General features: G+C 48.8%; 1 protein-coding gene across 2 annotated transcripts in view; it reads right to left on the reverse strand.

Moving 5' to 3' along the window:
* LOC119455561 (homeobox protein Hox-B4) overlaps positions 1-23356 on the reverse strand; it is a 71496-nt gene that overhangs the window by 43089 nt on the left and 5051 nt on the right. For both annotated transcript variants that reach the window (XM_037716959.2, XM_037716958.2), the window contains exon 2: positions 11575-12281. In XM_037716959.2, coding sequence (XP_037572887.1) covers positions 11575-12232 — 658 coding nt within the window. In that variant the 5' untranslated portion in view covers positions 12233-12281. The remainder of the gene's footprint in view (positions 1-11574; positions 12282-23356) is intronic.

The following is a 23356-nucleotide window of genomic DNA, read 5'->3' on the forward strand; positions in this document are numbered from 1 at the left end:
AGGGAGTGGAGGAAACGGACTGGCGAGTGACTCGCCCCTGCAGGCCGCAGAGACTCCACCGTTCGCTCGCTCGCAGTTAGTTCGCTCATCGACTCGACGGCGCGATGCTGGCAGCGGTGGGCCCGGCCTAATATCGTAATGCGGCGAACTCATCTCCGAAGTGCACGTATCTATCTATACCTGCTATGCGCGTACGTACACTTATATATCTATCCGCGCGCCTAATGTGGCGCGGGTGCGCGCGGGCGGCTATCTATCGGAAAAGCCAGTGGGCGCAGTCAGAGAGCAGGATAGTGGTATATATTGAGATATATATATACGTTCGGAGGATCCGCGCACATCACGCAGCAAACCCCGCGCCCAATTTGGTCCGCGGCATGGCCAAAACGAACAGTTCGGCAACGCACGTATGGCCAAGCGTGGGTACGGATCGAAAAAGAGAAACACACATTAAGGGCGAGTTGGACGAAGTTGGCGCACCACAGAAAGTTGCCAAGCACATACATATAACATACGTATACAATAACATGCTGTATACGCGGGCAAGCTGTACTAGCGAACAAAGTTTGCGGTTTACGCACTCGGTCGGCCGAGCGTGCACCACGCAGTTACGTGTTTCGGATACGTGTATTATAAAAGCAGATTCTACGCCTATACCATAACGCAGCTGATGATGACGTATTTTCACTCCGCGGTTGCTTCGTGCTGATTAACTTCTTAATGCCGAGCAAATACCTGTATACCAACACAAAGCTGGCAACTTTCTGACCGGTTTCCGCTTGTTTCTGCCGAATCAGTGCTCCGTTGCTGTACGTATACACCCGTGAGCAAAAGTATACGGACCACGGGGTCGCCGAAAAAAACCGAATTTCTTCGTAATTAACAGGCATAAACTGGAATTAATGCGTACACTGAAAAGTTCGCAATGCCAAGTTTGGACTGCAATCCTCAATCTCAATTTGCGTTCACAGGCAGAGGAAAGAATCGGCTTTATCGCGCAACCCCTGGTCCGTATAGTTTTGCTCACGGGTGCCAGATAAGAAGTGCCAGATATCAATACCTATTTATAAAACGCCTTCTATGCTACAGCATGTCTTTCGAAAATGAGAGGCTATTCTCCGGAATGCACTGAATGGCACAGGCACTGAATGGCACTTAACTTCAGTGCCTGAATAGCACTGAGGCCAAAATGGCCTCATGCATGGGCCATTCTAAACCAGCTAGGAGGAAGACCTTTATTTAAACCAGCTATATATAGACCATTCTAAACGACGGAAGGCTTGGTTAACCACATTGCCTTTCAGGTATTATTGCCTCTCTTTCTCTATGCCGCTATCTGAACAAAAAATAAGAATGACCACGTCCCCCAAAAAATTTAAGGAAAAGGAACGAACCCACGACAGCGCATGCGTGAACACGTGGCGCGTACGTGCGTGCGTGCGCGCATACTTGGATTTGCGTGCGTGCTTGTTAACCTGCAGTGCCGCTCGTGTATACACTATGGTCGTACACGCATATCAGTATTGCAATCGATTACCTCCAATCGATAAGAGGCCATTAGCGCAACGCACTAATACTTCAAGCGCGTGTCCTCGGGCTTGCTTCTGACTTAGGAGGACTGAAATGGGTGCTCCGTGCTCAACAATTATGGTCATATATCGAAGCTTTACGACGATATCTCCACAGATGGCCCAGCACGATGAGCTGCGTATATACATAACCGCCGGAGAAAAAAAATATGTACGCCTCACGCTAAGGCCAGCATGCGCGCGTATACCTTATCCAGGACCCCAAGATAACCGCCCGTCACGGTATCCCCTCCATCGCCGTAAAACACGAGACTACCGAGCGGCCGACCCGCACCGCCAAACAACGATGCCTTTTGTATCGATTGGCCGCTATAAAGTTATGTGCGAAAAGCTTCGATGCGAAAGTGCTAGCTCAAAAAAAAAAAAAAAAAAAAAACATGGCTACCCCTTCACAAGGGCCACCCAAGAAGACCAGAAATTATCGTGATTTCTTCTTTCTTTTCTTGTCAGCCGTTGCTGACAAGTACCACGCCCTGGATCACAACTCCTTCAAGGATTTCTTTTATGTTGTTTGTGTTTCTCATTATCTTACAAATGTCCCAGTTCCTGACGCGTCGCACACGGCTTCTTGTATCGTGTGCTTTGAATGAGAGCCTTGTGCGCGCATCTGGAGAGACCACAGCGGTCTGCGAGAGACTGTGCATTAGCTGAACGGAACGGCGAAAACGAGCGCTGTAAGTTGTCCTTTCAAAATTCTGGGTTAATGCTATCAGACTGCGCAAGGCAGTAAAACGGTTACTTTCTTTTTTTTTTTTTTTTTTTTTGCTATATCATTTATTCAGACAAGCTGCGGAGCAGAAGCATCACTCCGTATACTATAGAAGGCACACCGTTGTTTGTACGATATAGTGACACAATTTTATATACATCGGTGACTGACAACAGGCTTCCCTCCGTGTTATAGGCTTATATATATATATATATATATATATATATATATATATATATATATATATATATATATATATATATATGATAGATGCAGCATTCTCACTATACTGCTTACAAGGGAAAAAAGAAAAAGCAGACAGCATCAGACGGGCTTTCCATGGGCAGACCAAACGACCTTTTTACGTCACGTCCCGTCTCTGTGTACCAAACTGAGGACAGTCGAACAATACACGATCGATGGCACCAGCACGATTGTACGACCGGCCATGGTCTACAGGCAAGATACTGCTACATCTCGCTGTTAACCGGCGCGCAAGGCTCTGAAAGCGTTATTTCGCTTTTCTACAGGTCTACTGGTCTGTGCGATTGCCTTCAACAACGTGACGCCTTCCCTGCACGCGCTCGGATGAATGAATGAATTCGTGATGAACGAATGTTTAATCGCACAGGATGGCCCGAGGCCTTAGTGCACGGGGCGAAGGGATTGCGTTCAGAAAACCTTCTCTTTCTCTCTATCATCATTCTCTGCCCTCCTCCCCTTTCCCGTGCAGGTTAGCTAACCATGGACACTTTGCCCGTTAACCTCCCTATACCTTCGTCTCTTCATATTCTCTTCCTGCGCAATGTTTGTTGCAAATGTTCGTTTAGGACGGGAGACGCGTAACACACATTGCCCGTGGCATTCGGCGTGCCACGCAACCAACCCATACGGCTTCCGCTGTGATCTTCTCGCGCTGGTACAGACGCGCCCCACGATACTGCGGCCGGCACCGTGGCATCCGAGATCCGCGTACGCGCACTTTTTTCAGAGCACGTTGCTCAATCTCAGAGGCCATGCCGGCACTATAGAGTTTCCTACAGGAATTACCAGAGAGAAATCCGGCGCTAGTATCTGCGGCAGCTGCAAACAGAACGCTTTCAGACAGTATATAGGAACGACGAGTAGTAAGCGGATTTGCCTAAATTTCGTCCATACGGCTTCGAGCGACCTCGTGACTTCAGCAAATTGACCATGTTCAACCAAATGTTGCGTTGCAAATGCAACAATACGCAATTACGCATGTTCGCACACTCTTATTGCCCTCCCGCGTTTATAGAAATACAAACGCTCGAAAGTTTAGGCAAATAAAGGCATTCGAAGCATAGTAAACAACGCCACAATAAATCGCCGAAGCCACGAGGACGAAGATCAGACAAATCCACCTAATAACCATCATTCTCACGGTGGTTGAACGATCGCAACGCCAGAATTCCTCTCAGTGATTTTAGTAGGCAACTCTATTGGCCGGTACCAGCATTCAGTTCGGCTCACACAGGTCTTCCAGTAATACAAGAAGGTCCGATCAGTGCGTGTATGCGTACAGCAGGAGAGCGTCAGCGCAGCAAATAGGGGCGGTCCTTCTCAGCGTCGTCGCAATCGCTCCTCTTTCCAGCGGGAGGTGGGGTCTCTGCAACCCTCTCCTCCCCTCTCTCCCTCTCTGCTAGAGCAGTCGCGTTTACACGGATCACGCATACACGTATATATGCATGCATGTATATACGCATCTCTACAACGCCCACGCCTTTAGCGCTTGCAAGACCCGCCGGGGCTAACAACGTGCGCGGCGCGCCAGTTCAAGGCCTGGGGCCTCCCCACCCTTCACACCTCCAAGCTTTCCAGGGTATCCTCGCTAGGCCTTCTTTTCCGCATATGTCGGAAACAGACGGCGCGCACGTGTGCTAGCTGTTCCCTCCGGCGATATGCAGACAGCGCGCGATCCAACACGTAAATATATGTGAAGCTTATAATCCCCCTCAGCCACGGTGTCTGTACGCGTGATGGAGACGCAGCTTCTGATGAGTTGTGAGGACAAGAACAAAGCTTGTACTTATAGAGCGCTGAAATCAAATGTAACCCTCTGATAACGAAAAACAATGGCGTAAGTCAGCTTAGCACGGAGGTTAATGAAAAATGTATAATAGGTGCACTATACAAGGTTTGACGGATCTGAAGAGGTGTTCAACGCGTTGCTCTCCAAACGAGAGAGCTTCACAGATATATAGATGGATGCTCGAAGTAATCAAATGTGGTCGAACAAGGGACGTCGTTGGACCAAAGGTTTGGACAAGGAGGATATCTATTTATAGTTTATGTCATGACAACAACAACTTTTAGCAATTTGCTTAAAAAAAATGCCTCGGCGTTCCAGTCGAGATCGCCCCGAAATGTTGGAGGCATGCTTTTAGGAAACTGTAAACTGGAACGCCCATGTATTTCGCAGCACATTTTAAGGTCGCATAGCGCGAAAGTGGTGCGATAGCTAAAGGATTTCTGTTAAGCAGAAATACTTAATTTCTGGTAAAGAGTACAGGCTCAAAGAAATTTCAGGACGACGTGCCCTCCTGCAAGCGCTTTTTCTCTCCTTTCTTACCTCAGTCGTCTACTGCGAAGGCAACGAAAGCAGCAAAAGGCATGCGAGTGGGAAACGAGAAGTTGGTGGCGAGCGCCGGCTTTCTTAAAGAAGCACAGTATACTATATAGAAAGATACGCGGAATGGAGCGGGTCGCCGGCGGCCAAAGCCCACGGGCAGGGTGCGGCAGACGGGCCGTGACATTCATTAGTCATTTGGAGAGAGGGCGCCGAGATAACGGGCCATGCGGGCAAGTCGGGAGTGCGAACCGGCCTTGGAATTAGAATCGAGACCCCCGCCAGTGCGCGTGTTGTGCCATGAAGGCGTGAGTGTGTCTCGGGACACGCTAGTCGATGGACAGTTTATACGCATTCTGCCACACTTTATCCTCCGGGGTGTAATAAAAGGAAGGAGAGAGAGAGAGAGATAGACAGAAAGTAAGTGTGTGTGGGCGTTTCGTTGTTTGTTGTTGTTGATGACGATTACGTTGACAGATGTGAATGAGAAGCTTTATATATATATATATATATATATATATATATATATATATATATATATATATATATATATATATATATATATATAGCGTATACCCAAAGTTAACGAACTCCACACGCATTGTGCAAGAAATAATCCCAGAAATGCAGAAGGAGACACAAGGCATGCAGAGTAGAGGTGCAGAACCTAAGCATAGACTTGGTTCTGCGCATGCTCAATACCACTGGCGTTCTTTCTTGGGTACGCAAGGGCCACTCGAGTTCACAATATCCAAAACACTCCAATGCTCCAGGCAAATTCTAACTGGTACTCGCAAACGAAAGGGAGAAAAAAAATGATATGTAGGATAACGGCTACCACGATAGAGGCGCGGGCGGACCCTCGGCAAACACCTTATACGCTGAGAGCGACCCGCCCATATTGAAGGAAGGGTCTGGCAACGACGAGGAGGGAACGATGGCAAAACGCTACCGAGCGCTTTGGGCGCTCGAGGCGTTTATTAGGCAAGCCGCAAAGCCCCGCCATATCGGCTATTTGCACACTCCTCGATCGCTCGGCCTTCGCCATCCATGCCCGGCGGCGCGCACTCACTCAACGCCAGCAAGTGCCTCTCAAGCGGCGCGGTCCAAGTGGAAGCAACGTCGCGCATTCGGGAAGGGCGCGAACGCGTTGGCCGCGGGGTTCTTTTTGTTGCGACACGGTCGGCTGTAATGAGGTGCTGCGCGTCCAATAAAGAAAAAGGTGCCTCTCCCCCAGCTGGCTTGACTACACAGCCGACTGCCAATCGACTTTGCGTATATACACTCCGACGAACAGCCTCCAGGCCCTCGCAAAAAAATTGGGCGTTACATTCAATTGGATCTCAACTGAAAGCACAACGAACACTATAGAAACTAATCGGAAGTGATTTAGATTATCGACAAGAACATTTTTTTTTTTTTTTGCGGGAGGATGTGCATTCACAAGTGGACGAGTTTTCCCTGCAGAACGCAACAAAGTTGGCGACGCAGCACACTTCATTTGTTCGTCTGTTGGCGCTTCATTACCGAAAGGAATACTTTTCTTGGCAACTTGCGACAAAGTCTTTCAAAGAAGACGTAGTGGATAACGTTCCCCGAAATACCGATGGTACAGCGCAATGTTTCCAGCCTTTTATACTACAGCATGTCTGCGTGACACTGATCTGGAGGACACGTGGTAACACGTTTCCAAACGGAAAGAGGCGCTCAAGCGGAACAATTGCCGGCCCTGACTAACAGGCTAGTCCCGCCTGCATATACTATAGCAAACGCCTTAACGAACAAACCGACCTATACAGACAACCAATATATACAGCCGTGGCCAAGTGCCACGGAATAACTATCAGGCGAGTGACGACGTCGTCGTCTTTCTCGGACATCTGATACAACCAGTTCAAAGTTGCACGGTAACGCATGGAGGTGCGTTGAGTCCTCTGTAGATTAGCGTATCTCTAGATGATCCGGAATTTACCGACTGCCGAGAAAACCGAGCAAAGCTGCGAAACGTGCTAACAGCGCTATGGGAGACGCGACGAAAAAACTTCGAGTGCTCAGAACGTCTAAATATAGCGCCGTTAACGTGTCTCGCAATGCCTGCAGTAACCAATTCGCCCGGCCTTCGGCGATAGTAACGAGCAAAGCTGCTGATACTGGAGGCACGCTCACTGTGACAGCTTTATCTTTTCGATCTCGTTAACCACTCAATTCGTCCGCGACTCCAATGGGTATATATAGACTGTTCTGAGTCTGTAAGCACCCGCGTCCGGGTAAATGAGCAAGAAAAGATGCTGTGGCACCGCTATTGACGTGTGGAAAAATAAACTTAATAAATGACCGACAGCGCAAGCGGATACCTTGCATGCACACCTATAGGGATCTTAGCTGAATGTCTCAATTGCGAGGAAAACTCTGACGGATTGCATGTTCCGGGAGTTCCTGGCGGCAACTGTAAACAACGGGCACGGAAGCTTTGACGTTACATGCGATTTGCTATCAGAAAAAAAAGTCGAGCCCTGTTCTATATTCACGCATGGCCTCGAAACAAGAATTCCAGTTCTTGGGTATGCCCTCCTATAGGTGTGTGGCAATGCACTCTATTGGAACAGATCGGCCTAATCGAAGTCCACCATCCGCCTGCAGACTGACATTTACAGCTTTGAATCAAGTGGCTCCAGGCACTTGATACTCTCTCGCTCTCTATCTATCTATATCTATCTCGCACATACACACACACGCACGTGAGCGAAAAGATGAGGGTGAGGGCGGTTCTCTCTATTTGAAGAAGCGAGAGCTTCGGGCAGTTTTCCATTTGCGTTAATTCGCAACTGTGTGGAACCGAGACCTTTTATATGTGTATATATATGCTTCTGGTGCCCCCGTGCGTGTTTCGCAACTCGACTCGAACAGCAGCCGGGGGGTGAGGCACGGAGCGAGCGGAGGTGCGCAGTATGCGATTATGCGATAGGATCGGCGCGCTGCCGCGCATGCGCGCACGGAAGCATCTTGCGGGGAATGAAGTGGCCGGGCGCATAAAGATAACGGAAACGATCGGCGCGGTTTCCGCGTTGCGCGACGAACCTTCTTCCGAGCCGGTCGATCGCAGAGCTGCGTGCCTGGAGCTGCAGCGCGTGCTATACCTGCGTTACGCTGCACTTGAGACAGTTGCGTCAGTATCGAGTGCAGGACGTCGAAGCAGCTGATCGGCGCGAGTGTCTTATATACACGTCCCGCTGGGTGCTGGAGATCCTCAACAACTTACACCCGTTCTTTCATTTCCAGTGCACCCGCTATTGCGCGGCTGCAGGAAAAAAAAAAAAAAAAAGGACAACTATAGGGGAAGTGTACAGCGACTTTAAGCCCGCTAGTTTGAGTGCCTGCCTAAGCAGACGCGTTCAGATTGGGGAGTGTACCTTCCTTTAGTTCGCGTATACCTTCCTTTTAGGTGCATGTTAAAGAACCTCAGGGGTCAAAATTAGTCACATGACCCTCACTGCAGTGTTTCTCATATAGCACCGTCTGTTGCTGCTGGACGTTAAAGGGACGCTAATGGGAAAGAAAATCTTATTTGAGCTGCGTTAGTAAATTACCCTTCCACAATACCAAAAAAATCCACGCCCCTTCGACTCCGTGAAGATGGTCGAACAGCGAAGCTATATATGGTAGTTACACCGAGTGTGACACGCTAAGAGCAGGCATCATCACGCTAAATATTGTGACCACACGGGTAGTAAGGGTCAACCTTTTTTTTTTCTTTTTTTATAATAGTGCGCATTATAAAATAGCCAAAGGCTGAGCTTCACAAGTTTCGAGAAATTGCACTGAACCACAACGGTATCAATGTGAAAAAATGTGTTGAAACTCCTGCCGTCACACTAACGTACCGGAAATCGAGTTTCAGTGATGAAATTATATTTAAAAAAAGGGGGAAATGAAACCTTGACGTTCATTATCTCGTCTAATTAACCCATAACAAGAAATTAACGAAAATGTAGTTTTGAAAGAATGCTCAGTCTAAGCTGAATTAGTTCTTCTCCCCCTTTAGTGTCCCATTTAAGTACACCAAGTTTCCAACCGTTTTCTTGATCTTTTCCTTTATTTTCCCCTCCCTCTCTCAGTCTTCATTCAGCAAGAAGACCCGAAAGTATTCCGGTTCACGTCGTTCCCCATAGCTTGAAGTCGTGTGTGAGGCTGCATTCACCAACAGCCGAATCAAATAAATGTACGTATGGCATGTAACAACCTATCACCCACCTCCAGCACTTATACTGACTGTATACAGATGCACTGCACGATAATATGCGCTGTGATTGGACGTTCAAGCGTCGAAGATATATCGCTCTCTCGTGACTATATGTACTTACGTACATAGTGCACGTAGTGTGGGATGTACTTACGTACACCCCACAACCCGGCGCTGAGCTGCTGAACACCTCATTTTCATTTCATTTTTATTCAGACAACCAGTACGTAGTTGCCTAGGGAACAGGCGTAAAGAATGAGAAAGCCTGACATAGCGCCGTTCCCGTAATCCCCCTTTCCCTTTTTACGTCACAGCCACTAAGGAACAGCGACGCGTCTAAGAAACAAGTAACAATGACAACACTTGCTCAAACGATGGAGTTCAAAGCTGGATGTGGAAGTGTCTCTGTTTGGCAGACGAGTGTGCATACATGGAGGAATTACATCTTGTAGGTTCACGTTTCTTTTTTGAAACGCGGCATATTGGAATTATAGACAGTCGTAGTATTGCGTACCCTATAAAACATTAAGCCTACAATGCGCATGCACATAAAGCTATATACGATGAACATTAGCGAGTTACGTGTAGGTCCGAAAACTTTTTCGCGTTGCGGGCTTTGCGCGCAAGGCTATACAGTAGACTATTCCGTAACAACATGGCGGCGCAAAGGCCGTCCGCTTCAGTCAGAGTTGGGCTTCGTTACTTGCTCTTCCTCGTGACAGCCCAACATAACTGGTAAATGAGCTTTCGCCTTTTTATATATATATCTCTTCAGACAAAGTATTGGTGACGTTTTGTCGTCATTGCTGAGGTCAGTCATCTATTTTGGCAATTCCAAGTCTAACAAATGACACCGCCACTACCACAAAAGTGCTTTAATTTCTAAACACCAGATGGCGCCAGAGCGTTCGCAATGCTTCATCAAGGACATGCGCATAGCTTGGCCGCAGCCGCTTCGCATCTCTCTATGCGTAAACAGCCAAAACGCTATCCTTGCATATTAGGCGTAAGACCTCTGCTTCCCTCACTCTGTTATTCAATTAGAATTACCACACTGTCGCAAAGCCTCTTAAGGATATCAAATTGCTCATTTTATCGCGTGAAATCAAAGAAATGTAGCAAAATGTATACCTCAAGCCGCAAAGCCTCTTAAGGATAACAAATTACTCAATTTATCGCGTCAAATCAAAGAACTGTAGCAAACTGTACACTTCAAACATGACTACGTTCGTGTACAGAGTTGGAATACATGGCCGCAAACGTTCGCACACACCAATGTCACGTAGACGTTTCTCATCACAGCGCTCGGGGCAGATTAAGACACGTTTCTTTTACTTTTTATTTCTCAGTCCCATCTGCGTGCCAATGAATGCAGGAGCCACAACACACGAATACAGTGAAAAGCGCTGGGCCGGTCATCTGCATGCGAGCCAACGCGCCTGCTGTCGCCGCTTTCGGTGCAATCTTTCGACTGGCACATGCACATATGCCCGCGGTTGGCTGAAGAAACCGACAGCAGCGTTGTGAAAACGACGTGCGGCGCATTAGCGGTAAGTGCTGACAGCGTTTTGCAAAACCGAGGAGGAATGAGCCGCACGCATGCAGGCAGGCAGCCCCCGCGCGTCGCATCGCATAGATGAAAGGCACGGTTCTTGCAGGCCGTGCGAAAGTGCCCTGCGCGAGGGCATGCATGCATACAGCCGCGACACGTTTAGGCTTTCTAGGGACAGCCGATTCGACACAAGTTTCCACAGTGTCTGACGTACGTATGCAGCACGTGTCCCCAGCTGTCGTTGTCCTTGGTACGCGATGACAGCGTAGATGAATGTCCAGTGCCTTTATACGTGCGAAACGACGTCTGCACGTCTACCAATTACACGCATAGGAACAGGTCCACGGTCGCTGGAGCAAGCGCGCCCGGTCGTGTTACAGCACGGATACCTTTTTAAGGGCGTATACACTGTAAAATAATTTACACCCTTAAAAGTGAATGAGAGTGTAAATCAATCTAGAACTCGCACCCTTACACCCTTTTCGGGTGTAATAGGCAGATTTACGGCCTTATTCATATTTAAGGGTGTAAATTAATTTACGGTGTACCACGCAAACAAGACGCTCGAGGAACAATAACTGCGCTGCGGTTGCTCTGCACGTCCATAATGGACCATGGCCCTCGCCAGAAAAGTTAGCTCTGCCTGCGTGGGTGTTTATCACTAAAGCTTGCAGTCAGCTGAAGAAAAAGTGTTGTCCAAGTGAACTCCAGAAAGAACCCCCCCCCCCGCCCCTTTTCTTTTTAATTAGCAGCGACGAGACGGTGTTTACAGACACCGCAGGCCTCCGCGTCTTCAAGCAGGTGCCACAATGTCCAGCTGGCGCGCGTCACCCGCCAGAGCCATCGCAAGACCAGACGTACACCACGCAGGAGAGCGTTCGAGACGACACTCACCGGTGCTGACGGGCACGTACGGCGGCGGACCGTGGGCCTCGGCCGCGGCGGCCGCCCTGAGGCCGTAGCCGTCCGAGTAGGCCGCGGCGAAGGCATCGCTGCGGTTCGGCGGCGGCGGCGCCGGGTGCGGCGGCGGTGGCGGCGGAGGCGGCGGTGGAGGGGGCGGCACCACGCGGTGCTGCTGCTGCTGCTGCTGCTGCTGCTCTTCGGCCGCTTGGAGGTACGCGGCTGCGGCCGCGCTGGGCTCGACGACGCGGGCCGCCTGCGGCGCCGGGTACGCAGCCGCCGCCGGGTACGGGCACCAGGCCTGCGAGTAGGCCTGGCACGCGTCGGCGGCGGCCGTCGGGCCCAGCTCGTAGCCCTTGGCGGCCGCGGGCCACAGGTTGAACGGCTTGCGGTCGGCGGCCGCGGGGTAGAAGTAGCTGGCCGAGTCGCGTATCCCTCCTTGCTGGTAGTGGTGCGGCGCCTCGAAGGCCGCCTCGGCGCCGGGCCAGGGCGAGGCCCACGGTGACTGGCGGATCACGCCCCCGGCGGCGGCCATCGGGTCGGCGGCGCAGTCGGCCTGGCCGTACGCGAGCCGCTTGGCCGGGATGTGCAGCGGCTGGGGCGCCTCGAGGCTCGAGCGGCTCTCCTCGTAGAGGCCGGCGCCGCCGTTCATCGCTCGCCGCGCTTACGGCACCGAACTGCTGGGGCCCCGCACGTCGCACCTGCAACAGACAAGGTCAGTCATCAGCGTTTATATATACCTGCGAGAGTGATGCACTACACACAGTGTCCCCGCCGTAATATGGTCGACGACACCGAACGATTATAGTCCGAACACGAGATCGCTGCTCCATTTATAGCACGATAACCAAGGTGCCGTAGAAATATATATCGTGTAAGTCGCGATTACAAGCAGCACACTTCAGAGAGTGGTGGTGGTGAAAAGCCTTTATTACAGTGATGAGAGGTGTGAGCCCCATAGCGGGGCGCTACGTACTAGATGGAGTCCCTATAGTCCGGAACCCCATTGGTCGAAGCCGCCAGCCGGGCTCTCTGGAACAAGGCCTTCTGGACCTGAAGGTCCGAGCTACCAAGCAGGGCCGCCTTCCATTCCTCTCGGATAGGGTTGGGGTTCGGGGTTAGGGCTGGATTACACTGACAGGCCCAGGCCATGTGCTAGGTATCGGCTACCTCCCCCCCCCCCCCCCCCCCCCGTGCTGGCACCTGCCATTGACCATAGGGTCAAAATGTTTCGTGATAGCGGGGCAGAGCATCGTGTTAGTAATAAGTCTCAGGAGGACGCAGTTCGTTCGCATTCCCCATACTTGAAAAAAGATTTCTTAACCTTTTTTTTAGCAAAGTCACCTTTCGCAAGTTAGGTTGGCGGGAGAAGAAGGCAAAGCTATGATTGACGCGTCTTCGGCACTAGGAGACATGAAGCAGCAGCCCCTCTTAAAGGCTATAGCCTACTGGAATACAGACCAAGTATCCTATGCATTGTATTCGAAAGAACTGGAACATACGTGAACGTACTTATCTCGCCTTAAGTGCGTATACGGAATGTATATAGTAGTTGAGGCAACTTCTAGAAGCTGACAATATTCCTCACAATACAGCGCAGGTCGACTGCAATTTACCTCTTTGTTGATGGTTTTAGCTTTAACAAGCCCCTTCATTACTCCTGGTAAACTGCATCACTGCTGAGATCTCACTCTCGCTTTATGTTGAACAGAGTCGAAATAGTGTGTAGTTAGGAAATAAGCCTGAAACTATCTTTCTTTCACTGCAGTAGGCCATTTTGAAAAGGAGGTAATCAAGTGGTAAACCACAGACAGCTAGAGCTTTCTTCTGTCAACGCTTGCCACCAGCTACCTTCGCAACTTGCTCGCGCATTCGTTTCGGCAACGATTTAAGCCGCAGTCAGCGTTCAATCGTGCGCGGCCTCATTCGTCATAAGTTATCACTACCATAAAGAAAGAAGAGGAGGCTAATAATAAATTCATGAACAGGCGTGGCTTACATATTGCGATCATAAACAGGGGGCAGTCACGACATAAACACTCCTCGGGGAGGACACACATCTTCATGTCGATGATGATGATGATGTATGGTGTTTAATGGCGCAAGGGCCAGGTATGGCCAAAGAGCGCCAGGCCAGTGTGTTCATGAGTTGACAATGGAGCAATGAATTGCGAAAGGTAGATGTGTCGTGGCTGTAAAAGGGCCTAAAAAACAATCGCTGTAAAATGCGTAAAATATATATGTAATAAAATTATGGCAATGGCTAATGAGGTGCACTATGAACACGAAAGAACAAATTGCAAGATGATGAAGATAAACGAAAATTTATCACTGATAAACTTTTCAAACAGCACTACTGCCTTGACAGACCCTTCGAAACGCAAGGGCCTGGAGGCGCGTGCTATGCAAAATTACTATCGCGGCGACATCCTCTGGAGAGAGGATGCGCTACGAAACTATTGGGCAAATAACATGCAATACTACATCACTCAGAAAATCCAGGACAGCTTTAGTGCTAAAGAGAGGTTTGTCGTCCAGAAACATAGCGGGATGGAGTGGAAGACAGTACCGGTACGCTAGGGGAAAGTGCCTTTTTCTCTCTGTTTCGGCTTCCCTGCACTCCACGAGGACGTGGAGCACGGTAAGCCTCTCTCCACATCTACCACAGGTTGGCGGGTCATTTCCAGTTAGGAGGAAATTGTGGGTGCCGTATGTATGTCCTATTCTCAGACGAGAGAATAGGACATTTGTTCTTCGTATTTTCGTAACGGGATGCCAGGGACCTATTTGTGGCTTAACTAAGTGGAGCTTATTGTTCGTTTCGGCATCCCACAAGCGCTGCCAGTGGCTTCGAAGTTTCTTTCTCAAGTAGGGCTTGAGATCGCTGGCAGGGATAGAAGCGGTAGGGTTAAGGGCTCGCGATGTAGTTGATGTAGCCATTTGATCAGCCAGAACATTCCCCTCGATGCCTCTATGGCCAGGCACCCAGCATATAATAATATGCTGGTTAGACATGTATGCCTTGCACAGAGCAGAATACAGTTCAATAAGTACAGGGTTTGTGTGTCTATGTAGAGTCATGATGGCTTTTACGACGCTTAGGGAGTCTGTAAATATTATTGATCTTTTGAGTTTCGATTTGCCTATACTCTTCACAGCCGATAAAAGTGCATAGGCCTCAGCCGTAAAAATGCTTGTTTCCGGGTGCAGTACATCGGACTCGGAGAACGATGGGCCGACTACTGCATAAGATACCCCTGCATGTGACTTGGAAGCGTCGGTGTAAAACTGAGTGCAGGACGAGTACTTGAACTGGATTTCTAGAAAATGCATCCGTATATGTGCCTCTGGAGCATCTTTTGTGATCTCTACAAACGAAGTATCACACTCTATGAGTTGCCAATGCCACGGTGGCACTGGCTTTGCTGGGGCCATCAGAGTATTTTCAAGTAGTGGGATGTTCATTTCTTCACTAATTTTTCTTACACGTAGTGAAAAGGGTTCTCTTGCTGTCGGCCGGTTATTAAAGAGTGTGGAACTGGTCATATCATTTACGGTTGAGAAGGATGGGTGTTCCGAGTTAGAATTTACTTTCAGGAAATAGGTGAGGCTTAAGGATGAACGTTGCATATCAAGCGACCACATGTCCGCCTCTACATACAGGCTTGCCACAGGACTTGTCCTGAAGGCACCAGTGGCTAGGCGGATGCCTAGATGGTGTACAGGATCCAGCATCCTCAGGGTGCTTGGCGTTGCGGAATGGTACACTATGGCGCCGTAATCTAATCTTGTGAGTATGAGGCTCTTATGCAAATTCAAAAGACACTTTGTGTCACTACCCCAAGCAGTGCGTGACAACACTTTTAGAATATTCATTGTTTTCATGCACTTGTTTCTTACATACCGTATATGTGCCATAAATGTAAGCTTTGTATCTAGAATCACACCTAAAAATTTATGTTCTGTTTTTACGGGCACCCGTTCTCCCTGCAACTCAATGTCAGGATCGGGGTGCAGACCCCTCTTTCTGGAGAACAGTACGCAGGTGGTCTTTTGTGGGTTAAGGCTAAACCCATTCTCGTCTGCCCACTTCGACACCTTGTTCAGACCAAGTTGAATCTGCCGCTCACAGACTGCTAGATTGCAGGAGGTGAAACCTATCTGTACATCATCGACGTATGTACAATAAAACATGTTTCTTGGGATATACAGACGCAAGGAACTCATTTTTATGATAAAGAGAGTGCAACTGAGCACCCCGCCCTGTGGCACTCCAGTTTCCTGCACAAATGGTCTTGATAAAGCATTTCCCACACGAACACGGAAAGTGCGATTAGATAAATAACTTTCGACGACATTTAACATGCAACCACGTATACCAAAGTGTGAGAGGTCTCTAAGTATTCCAAAACGCCACGTGGTATCGTAGGCTTTGTCTATATCAAGGAATACAGACAGAAAGAACTGTTTACGGACAAAAGCTTCACGAATTTGCGTCTCAATACGTATCAAATGGTCGACGGTGGATCGACCTTCTCGAAACCCGCATTGGTACGCGTCAAGCAGTTTGTTTGATTCGAGGAAATGGATTAGTCGGCGGTTTATCATTTTTTCGAACAATTTGCAGAGGCAGCTTGTTAGTGCTATAGGGCGGTAACTCGAAGCAGACGATGGGTCCTTGCCCTGTTTCAGTATAGGAACTACAATGGCCTCTTTCCAGGCAGAGGGGATCTCGCCGGAGGTCCATATAGCATTGTATAGGGAGAGGAGAGTTTTCTTTGTTTCATGGGGAAGGTGTTTCAGCATTTGATAAGCTATGCGGTCAGAGCCTGGGGCAGACTTATTGCAACAACTAAGTGATGCATACAGCTCAGCAATGCAGAAAGGCTGGTTGTATGCCTCGTCTCCGGTACATTTTCTTTCTAGTTTCTGTTTTTCTATTGCAGCCTTGTGCCTTTTAAATGTTTGGGAATAATGAGATGAGCTGGACACACTTTCAAAATGTGCTCCCAGGCAGTTAGCTTGGTCTTCCAGACTGTCGCCTTGTGTGTTTACCAACGGGAGTGAATAAGTTTGTAGCCCTTTTATCTTATTTACTTTCTTCCAGACTCTGCCCTCGTCTGTATATGAGTTGATGCCTGATAAAAACTTCTCCCAACTCTCTCTCCTGGCTTGTCGGCGCGTTCTTCTGCCCTCCGATTTTATTTTCTTAAAATTAACGAGATTCTCCGCAGTTGGGGAGTCGCGTAGCAACCCCCACGCTTTATTCTGTTTCCTACGAGCCTTCCGACATTCGTCGTTCCACCATGGGACACGGCGTTTGCAGGTCGCACCACTCATTTCTGGTATACATTCAGAAGCGGCACCGATTAGGAAAGATGTAAAATACTCAACAGCAGCATCAATTCCCAGCGAAGATATGTCAGGCCACGAGATACCACTTGTAAGAGTTTGGAATTTCTCCCAATCTGCCATATCCAACTTCCAGCGGGGTGCCTGTGGTGGAGGTTCGTTTTGTAGTGGTGATCTCAGCAGTATCGGGAAGTGGTCACTCCCGTAAGGATTTTTTATAACTTCCCATTTAAGTTCAGCAAATATAGACGGGGAAGCTACACTGAGATCAATGGAAGAAAACGTTTTGTTTGCGAGATTGTAGTAGGTGGGTTCCTTCTTATTCAGGAGACACGCACCAGAGGAGAAAAGAAATTGTTCGATTAGGCGTCCTCGCGCATCGATACGCGTGTCGCCCCACAAGCTGCTGTGTGCATTGAAATCACCAAGAAGGAGGTAAGGTTCTGGTAATTCATCTATAAGTGACTGAAATTCATGCTTGTGTAAAGGATAATGTGGGGGTATGTAGAGCGAGCAAATGGTAACGAGTTTACCCAGAAGTACAGCACGAACGGCTACCGCCTCAAGTGCCGTATTAAGTGGAAGTTGCTGACAGGCTACACTTCTGTCGAGTATGATGGCCACACCACCAGATGATGCGGCAGAATCCTCGCGATCTTTTCGGAAAACAATATTCTGACGTAGGAAGTTGGTGTTTCTGGAGTTTAGATGTGTTTCTTGAACACACAGCACCTTTGGATTAAATTTACTGAGAAGTTCTTGGATATCGTCTAGGTTGTGGATTAGTCCCCTAACATTCCACTGCATTATTTTATTCATGTTGGAGGAAAATAAAAGGTGCTGTGTGTTTCAAGGGGTGTGTACAGCCTATTTTACAGAGCCTTTTACAGGCGCTGTAACTGGTGTCTTGTCTTTTTTGGAGCGGTCGAGAGAACCTCGCCGCTCCATCGACGCTACTAGCGCCGTTTGGCTTGGACTGGTGTCCATAGCCTCTTGCGAGGCACTGGACACCCGCTCCAGAGAGCGATGTGTGCGTCGCGTAGACTTCATCTCGAGCGACGAAGTCTTCGTCCTCACCGGACCGGAGGTCGACAGGACCCCTGGGGCCTCTGCGGTGCCCTGGCTGCTGCCGGAGCTTGTAGAGGCCACTGGTGTGGACAATTTGAGAGATGGCAGGGCAGCGTTGGCTGCTCCCACCTTAGGGGCGGGTGGCGTTGGCCTCGGCACGCTAGGCGTGGTCCGGGCTGCCGCCAGATGCCGTTGTGGTGCCGCCCCCCGTTGCACCACTTCGGCGAAAGATGTTTTGAGCAAGAATAAAGAGGAGATACGTTGTCGTGCTTCACGGAATGTTATGTTCTCCTTCACTTTTACAGTAATTATTTCTTTTTCTTTCTTCCAGGCTGGACAAGCTCTGGAGTATGCAGGGTGACTGCCATCGCAGTTAGCACAATGTACCTCGTCATTATTGCAATCGTCAGAAGAGTGACCGGTTGTGCCGCACTTTGCGCACATAAGCTGCCCTCGGCAGCTCTGGGATGCGTGACCAAATCTTTGACATTTGAAGCAACGTCGCGGGTTCGGAATGTATGGTCGAACATGAAGTTTTACGTAGCCGGTTTCAAGAGTCTCGGGTAAAGTAGTTGAACTGAAAGTGAGTATTAAATGCTTTGTTGGGATTTCGTTGTCATTCCGTCTGATTTTGATGCGCTGCACATGGATTACCCCTTGGTCCTTCCATCCATCCAGGAGTTCTTCTTCATTCAATGTCATTAGGTCTTCGTCTGATACTACACCTTTTACTGTGTTCATTGTTCGATGTGCGCTTACAGAAACAGGGATGTTACCAAAGGCTACGAGGTGTGCGAGTTTGTTGTATTGTTCCTTGTCTTTTAGTTCGAGGAGCAAATCTCCGGTTGCCATCTTTGTTGCCTTATACCCAGCTCCAATGGTCTCTTTTAGGCACTTGGCCACAAGAAATGGGGAAATTGCTCTAGCTTTCGTAGATGGTTGCTCACAGTGAAGGACGTGAAATTTCGGGAAAGTTTCTTTGTTTTTGGGCCAGAATAGCGAGGTTGCATCGGTGCGTACCCTTTTCGAGGCACGATCGGTTGTAAACGGGTTTGAGGATCCCATGGAAAGAAGTGGTTTATTCGGCAACGGCGTCTGCCACCCACCACGGAGCCCAACAAGGGGACGTGGCAGAACATGTAAACAAGTCTGCACAGCGCCAGCAGTATGCCGTTACTATAACCTAATATGGTATACCCAAGGTAGGACAGCCACACCAGGTTAACCCTTGCCGCCAGGAAAAGTTGAAGTGAATGGAAAAGATGAGAAGACAGGAAAGATTAAAAGTGATAGGGAAAGACGAAGATTGGAGAGAGAGCCAGGAAAAGGCAACTACCGATTTCCCCCGGATGGGTCAGTCCGGGGGTGCCGTCTACGTGAAGCGGAGGCCAAAGAAGTGTGTTGCCTCCGCCGGGGGGCCATAAAGGTCCAACTCCCGGCATCGGCTCAACCCCCAGGATCCCCTTTTCCCCGGACACGGCTAAGCCACGCACGGTTAAGCGCAGGAGGGTCCGACCCTCATGTGCTCGGGTCCGTGGTGTCGCAACACACCAAACGCCTGCTTACGCGGACGCCCCTGCGGGTCTTCATGTCGACAACCCCTGTTATATAACGAAGAGGCGGCGTGACAAAAGCGAGACAAGAGTATTTCACCGCGGCTCAACAAGGTCGTCGTTTAATTGCCCTTTAATCGCTCGACTGATAAAGTGCTCGCCAGGCAGAAGGCATGCAGCCGACTAAACCCGCGCACGCAGAATGGGAAGCGCCAAAAAGCTCAGCCTATACGTCACACGCATGCGACGTTATCAAGCCATATAATCGGGCACGACACGTTTTATGTCTTGTAACAGAGCGCGTAAAAACGAATGCCGAATGGCGCAGCGCACTTGGCGTGTTTTCTGTAGGCCACAGAGAGAGAGAGAGAGAACGAGCGAGGCGACGACAAGCACGACAAGAAACGGAACGACCGTCGTTTGACCATCGCCTCCAGCCGTGTATGTGATGCTTGTGACCGTATAATGGGTGCTTTAAAGTTTGTCTCATGGCAGTTTTCGATCTGGATATGTATACGCATGCGCCGCGTGCGTATGTGGAGTCAAAATGACATCTTCAACAGGTAGTCCAAGGGCCACGCGCTCCTCTGGCAGGACCAGCGTGTAACCTCGGGCCAAATGATGATTTCCACGCGCGCAAAAACCATTCTGGAAAGCGCGCAATCGACGTTCAATTCGCGGGTCCAGCAACCATTCCGAGCGTTCAATACCTATGGTGATCCCAAATAGGGTCTCAAGTATAGCAAAAATACGAGAAGGTATATATATATATAGTTTAACGTTACAAAGCTGGCTGCAGCAAAATGAATTGTGAGGGATGCCGTGAACATAACGGGTGTTTCCGAGTTAATTATGATAAGATGCGGTTAATTAACGTATAGACCTAGCTATGCCGGGCATTCTTGCAGTAAAAAGTGCGGCCGCCGCGCCAGGAATACGGAGCCGCATTCACAAAGCGTCTCGTTTGTAAGTGCTGTTTGTCATTGGCCGACGACAAAGGCCGTCGACCAATGACACTATGTCTGCATCACAATTGGCTCGAACCTGCTCGAACAGTTCTATCGTGAGGAGTGTTTTGCGAATACGGGCCCTCATTCAGCGACATCACGTCCAGCCGAAAAACACCCCATAACCGCTGACTGAGTCACCACCGTCGCATGGTATACGGATACAAGCGTTCAATACCTTATTTCCACAATTGACGCGTAAATGAATATACTAAGACTGCAGTGAATGAGTGGAGGGCTGCAAGTTGTTGCTGATACGGTTGAATAATAAATATACTTTCATTTCTTGCGAGATGTGCTGTCAGGCCCAAAATCGGCATAACCGAAAGCGATATTATCCCAGTATACAGCCATTGTTCTCGTTTACTGACCCCAAATAATCAAGCACAATCCTGGTAACGATCACAAATGCTGTCACGATATCGTGGTACCGCGTGGTATTCAGCAGATAGAACGTGTATATCACGTGCGACACCGGTATAGGGAGGCATTATTATGTTTTTAACGTAGACAACCACTGTTGTAGCGCGATGACCAAGAAAATCAGTTCATTCTCGTTCTAGGTGCGGTATACAACCAATCAGTCGTATGAGTGGATAATCCGTCTCCACTTGTTTTATTTTTCTAGCTCGATCTCTCTTAGCTCGACTGTTTTTCGTTAGTAACATTTAAAAAGCGTTCTTTTTCAAAACAAATACCGGTCGTCAAAGCTTGTGACGACCGAGCACCGTAGTTCTTATAACTGTCTTTTGCACTGTGTTTCCTGAATCTCCTTTTTTCCTTCTTTCTTTTTTCCGTTGAACAGCTTGGCTAACGTTAGCTGGGACACCTCTATACATTAGTCCAAAGATGTATTGGGCAACGAGTCGTCTAGTAAACGATCTATGGATGTCACGCGAGAATATCTATAGACTGTCCGCATAGGTTTTTGTGAGGACATCTTTGCAGCATTTCCGCCACGCACGCATAAGCGACGGCCGAATGTCCGAAGCCGGTAATAGTCATTTCATGACAGGGAGTACTTACGAAGAGAAAGATGAATTATTTATCGACTGACGCTCCTGTTGGCGACACTTGAGGGCGGATGCAGATATTTCGCAAGAACGCCGATAAGAACTGTTAAATAATTAGCGCGTCAAAATGAGGGGGTAAGCTACATAAGCACCGAGTCTAGAATTCGAAACCGTCGGCGACGAGAGACATCAACGGCAGCGCTATATCAGAAAAACAGTTGCGCGCTTGGAAAAGGAATGCGCGCCCATACGATGCTTGAGTAAAGATGAAAAATAACAACAATAATAAACGAGCAAGGAGACAAAAAGAGAACATAACAGGAGGAGAAGCCTTGTCGCACTGTTTCCCGACTATACATTCGTGTGTATATGTACACAGTACGAATGGCCGTACATGTCTGTAAAGCTTCACACATGAAGGACCTCCAACACACACACAGAGGCACACACACGCGCGCGCGCACGTGTTCTCGTACGCTCTGTCAAGCTCGTAATGAGGAGAAAGAAATGATCAACTCGAACAAACTCCTCGCCTCAGCAAAGTGGAACACCCGTATGAAAAACGCACTAAACATAAAAAAAACAACAACAAATAACAAAGGAACGGCGTGTTTAGCAATGGCAAGAGTTGGCACTGTTATAGACATGTGCATGGCACACATGACACCCGCGAATTGCTTCCTATATTGTGCGCACATGTGGGAACGACTGGCTTATGCGAGACAGGTGTGCGGCCAACATTGCATGTGGTATATAGAAGACTGCCGCGCCTGAGGTGAGCGTTTGCAGACACCTCTAATGTACTAACGTCTTAAGATAAATGTTATCCAGGTGCATAGCGTGCATTTCAACATATATACGCGTGCTCAGTGCGTTTGCCATAAACTGATTCATATAGACTATAATCTACGGCACCCTACGGCTAAGGAGGTTTCGTGTTATAGCCGTGTCGGCGGAGGAGCTGCACACATGCCACGCTGTCCTCTTCAAACACACTTTTGTAAAATACTTCGGACACCGAAGGACGGATTAAATGCCTGCTAGACTATACTATTTCCGACCACAAAACTTCGATATCACCGGCCTCCCCAACAGCACACCTTTCGACCTTATCAACATATATGCTGAACGACAACCCATCATTTTGTTTGAAAAAGTTTCGCGCCGAGAGCACCCGTGCGCAGTGACATGAGTGACGTTCAAGAGTGGTCGTGAAGGAGAACAACTACAATGTCTGATACAGCAGAGGTCAAGCATGAAGTCGAGTACGAGGCGAGGGGACGTATAGAAACATTTCTTTCTTTTCTTTTTTTTTAGAATGACTCCCTCTGACGCAGCCACTACAGCCACCCTGCGCTTCGGAAATGAAAAAAAAAAAACAACAGAAAAAACAAAAACAAACCTGCTGAAAGGTACGGCAAGCGCTTAGGGATAATTGTTAGCCGTTCCCGTCACGTGTTTAAGCTCCCATTATCTATCTGTTTACGCGAGAAGGACTGAACCCATGGCTTCAGTAATGTTGCTGCACCGTACGAACTTCGTTCTCCACACAGCTGTTAATCCCGGTCACTTCGTTTCATCCACATTCCCCGGTTATAGAGGAAGCCTGGTGCAAGGCCGATCCATATCTGCTTTTCCGTAGATTTATCATCTCTTTGTATCTCGTTGCTCGACACCCAATATGAAAGGCGATAAAGCGCGACAAGAAATCGTGGATTACCGTGAGATTACAAGGCCGTTGTGGTACACACGGGACGCATGGAAACAGAAATAACCGCCGCAT

This window comes from Dermacentor silvarum, chromosome 6 (assembly GCF_013339745.2).
Source record: "Dermacentor silvarum isolate Dsil-2018 chromosome 6, BIME_Dsil_1.4, whole genome shotgun sequence".
Taxonomy (NCBI): domain Eukaryota; kingdom Metazoa; phylum Arthropoda; class Arachnida; order Ixodida; family Ixodidae; genus Dermacentor; species Dermacentor silvarum.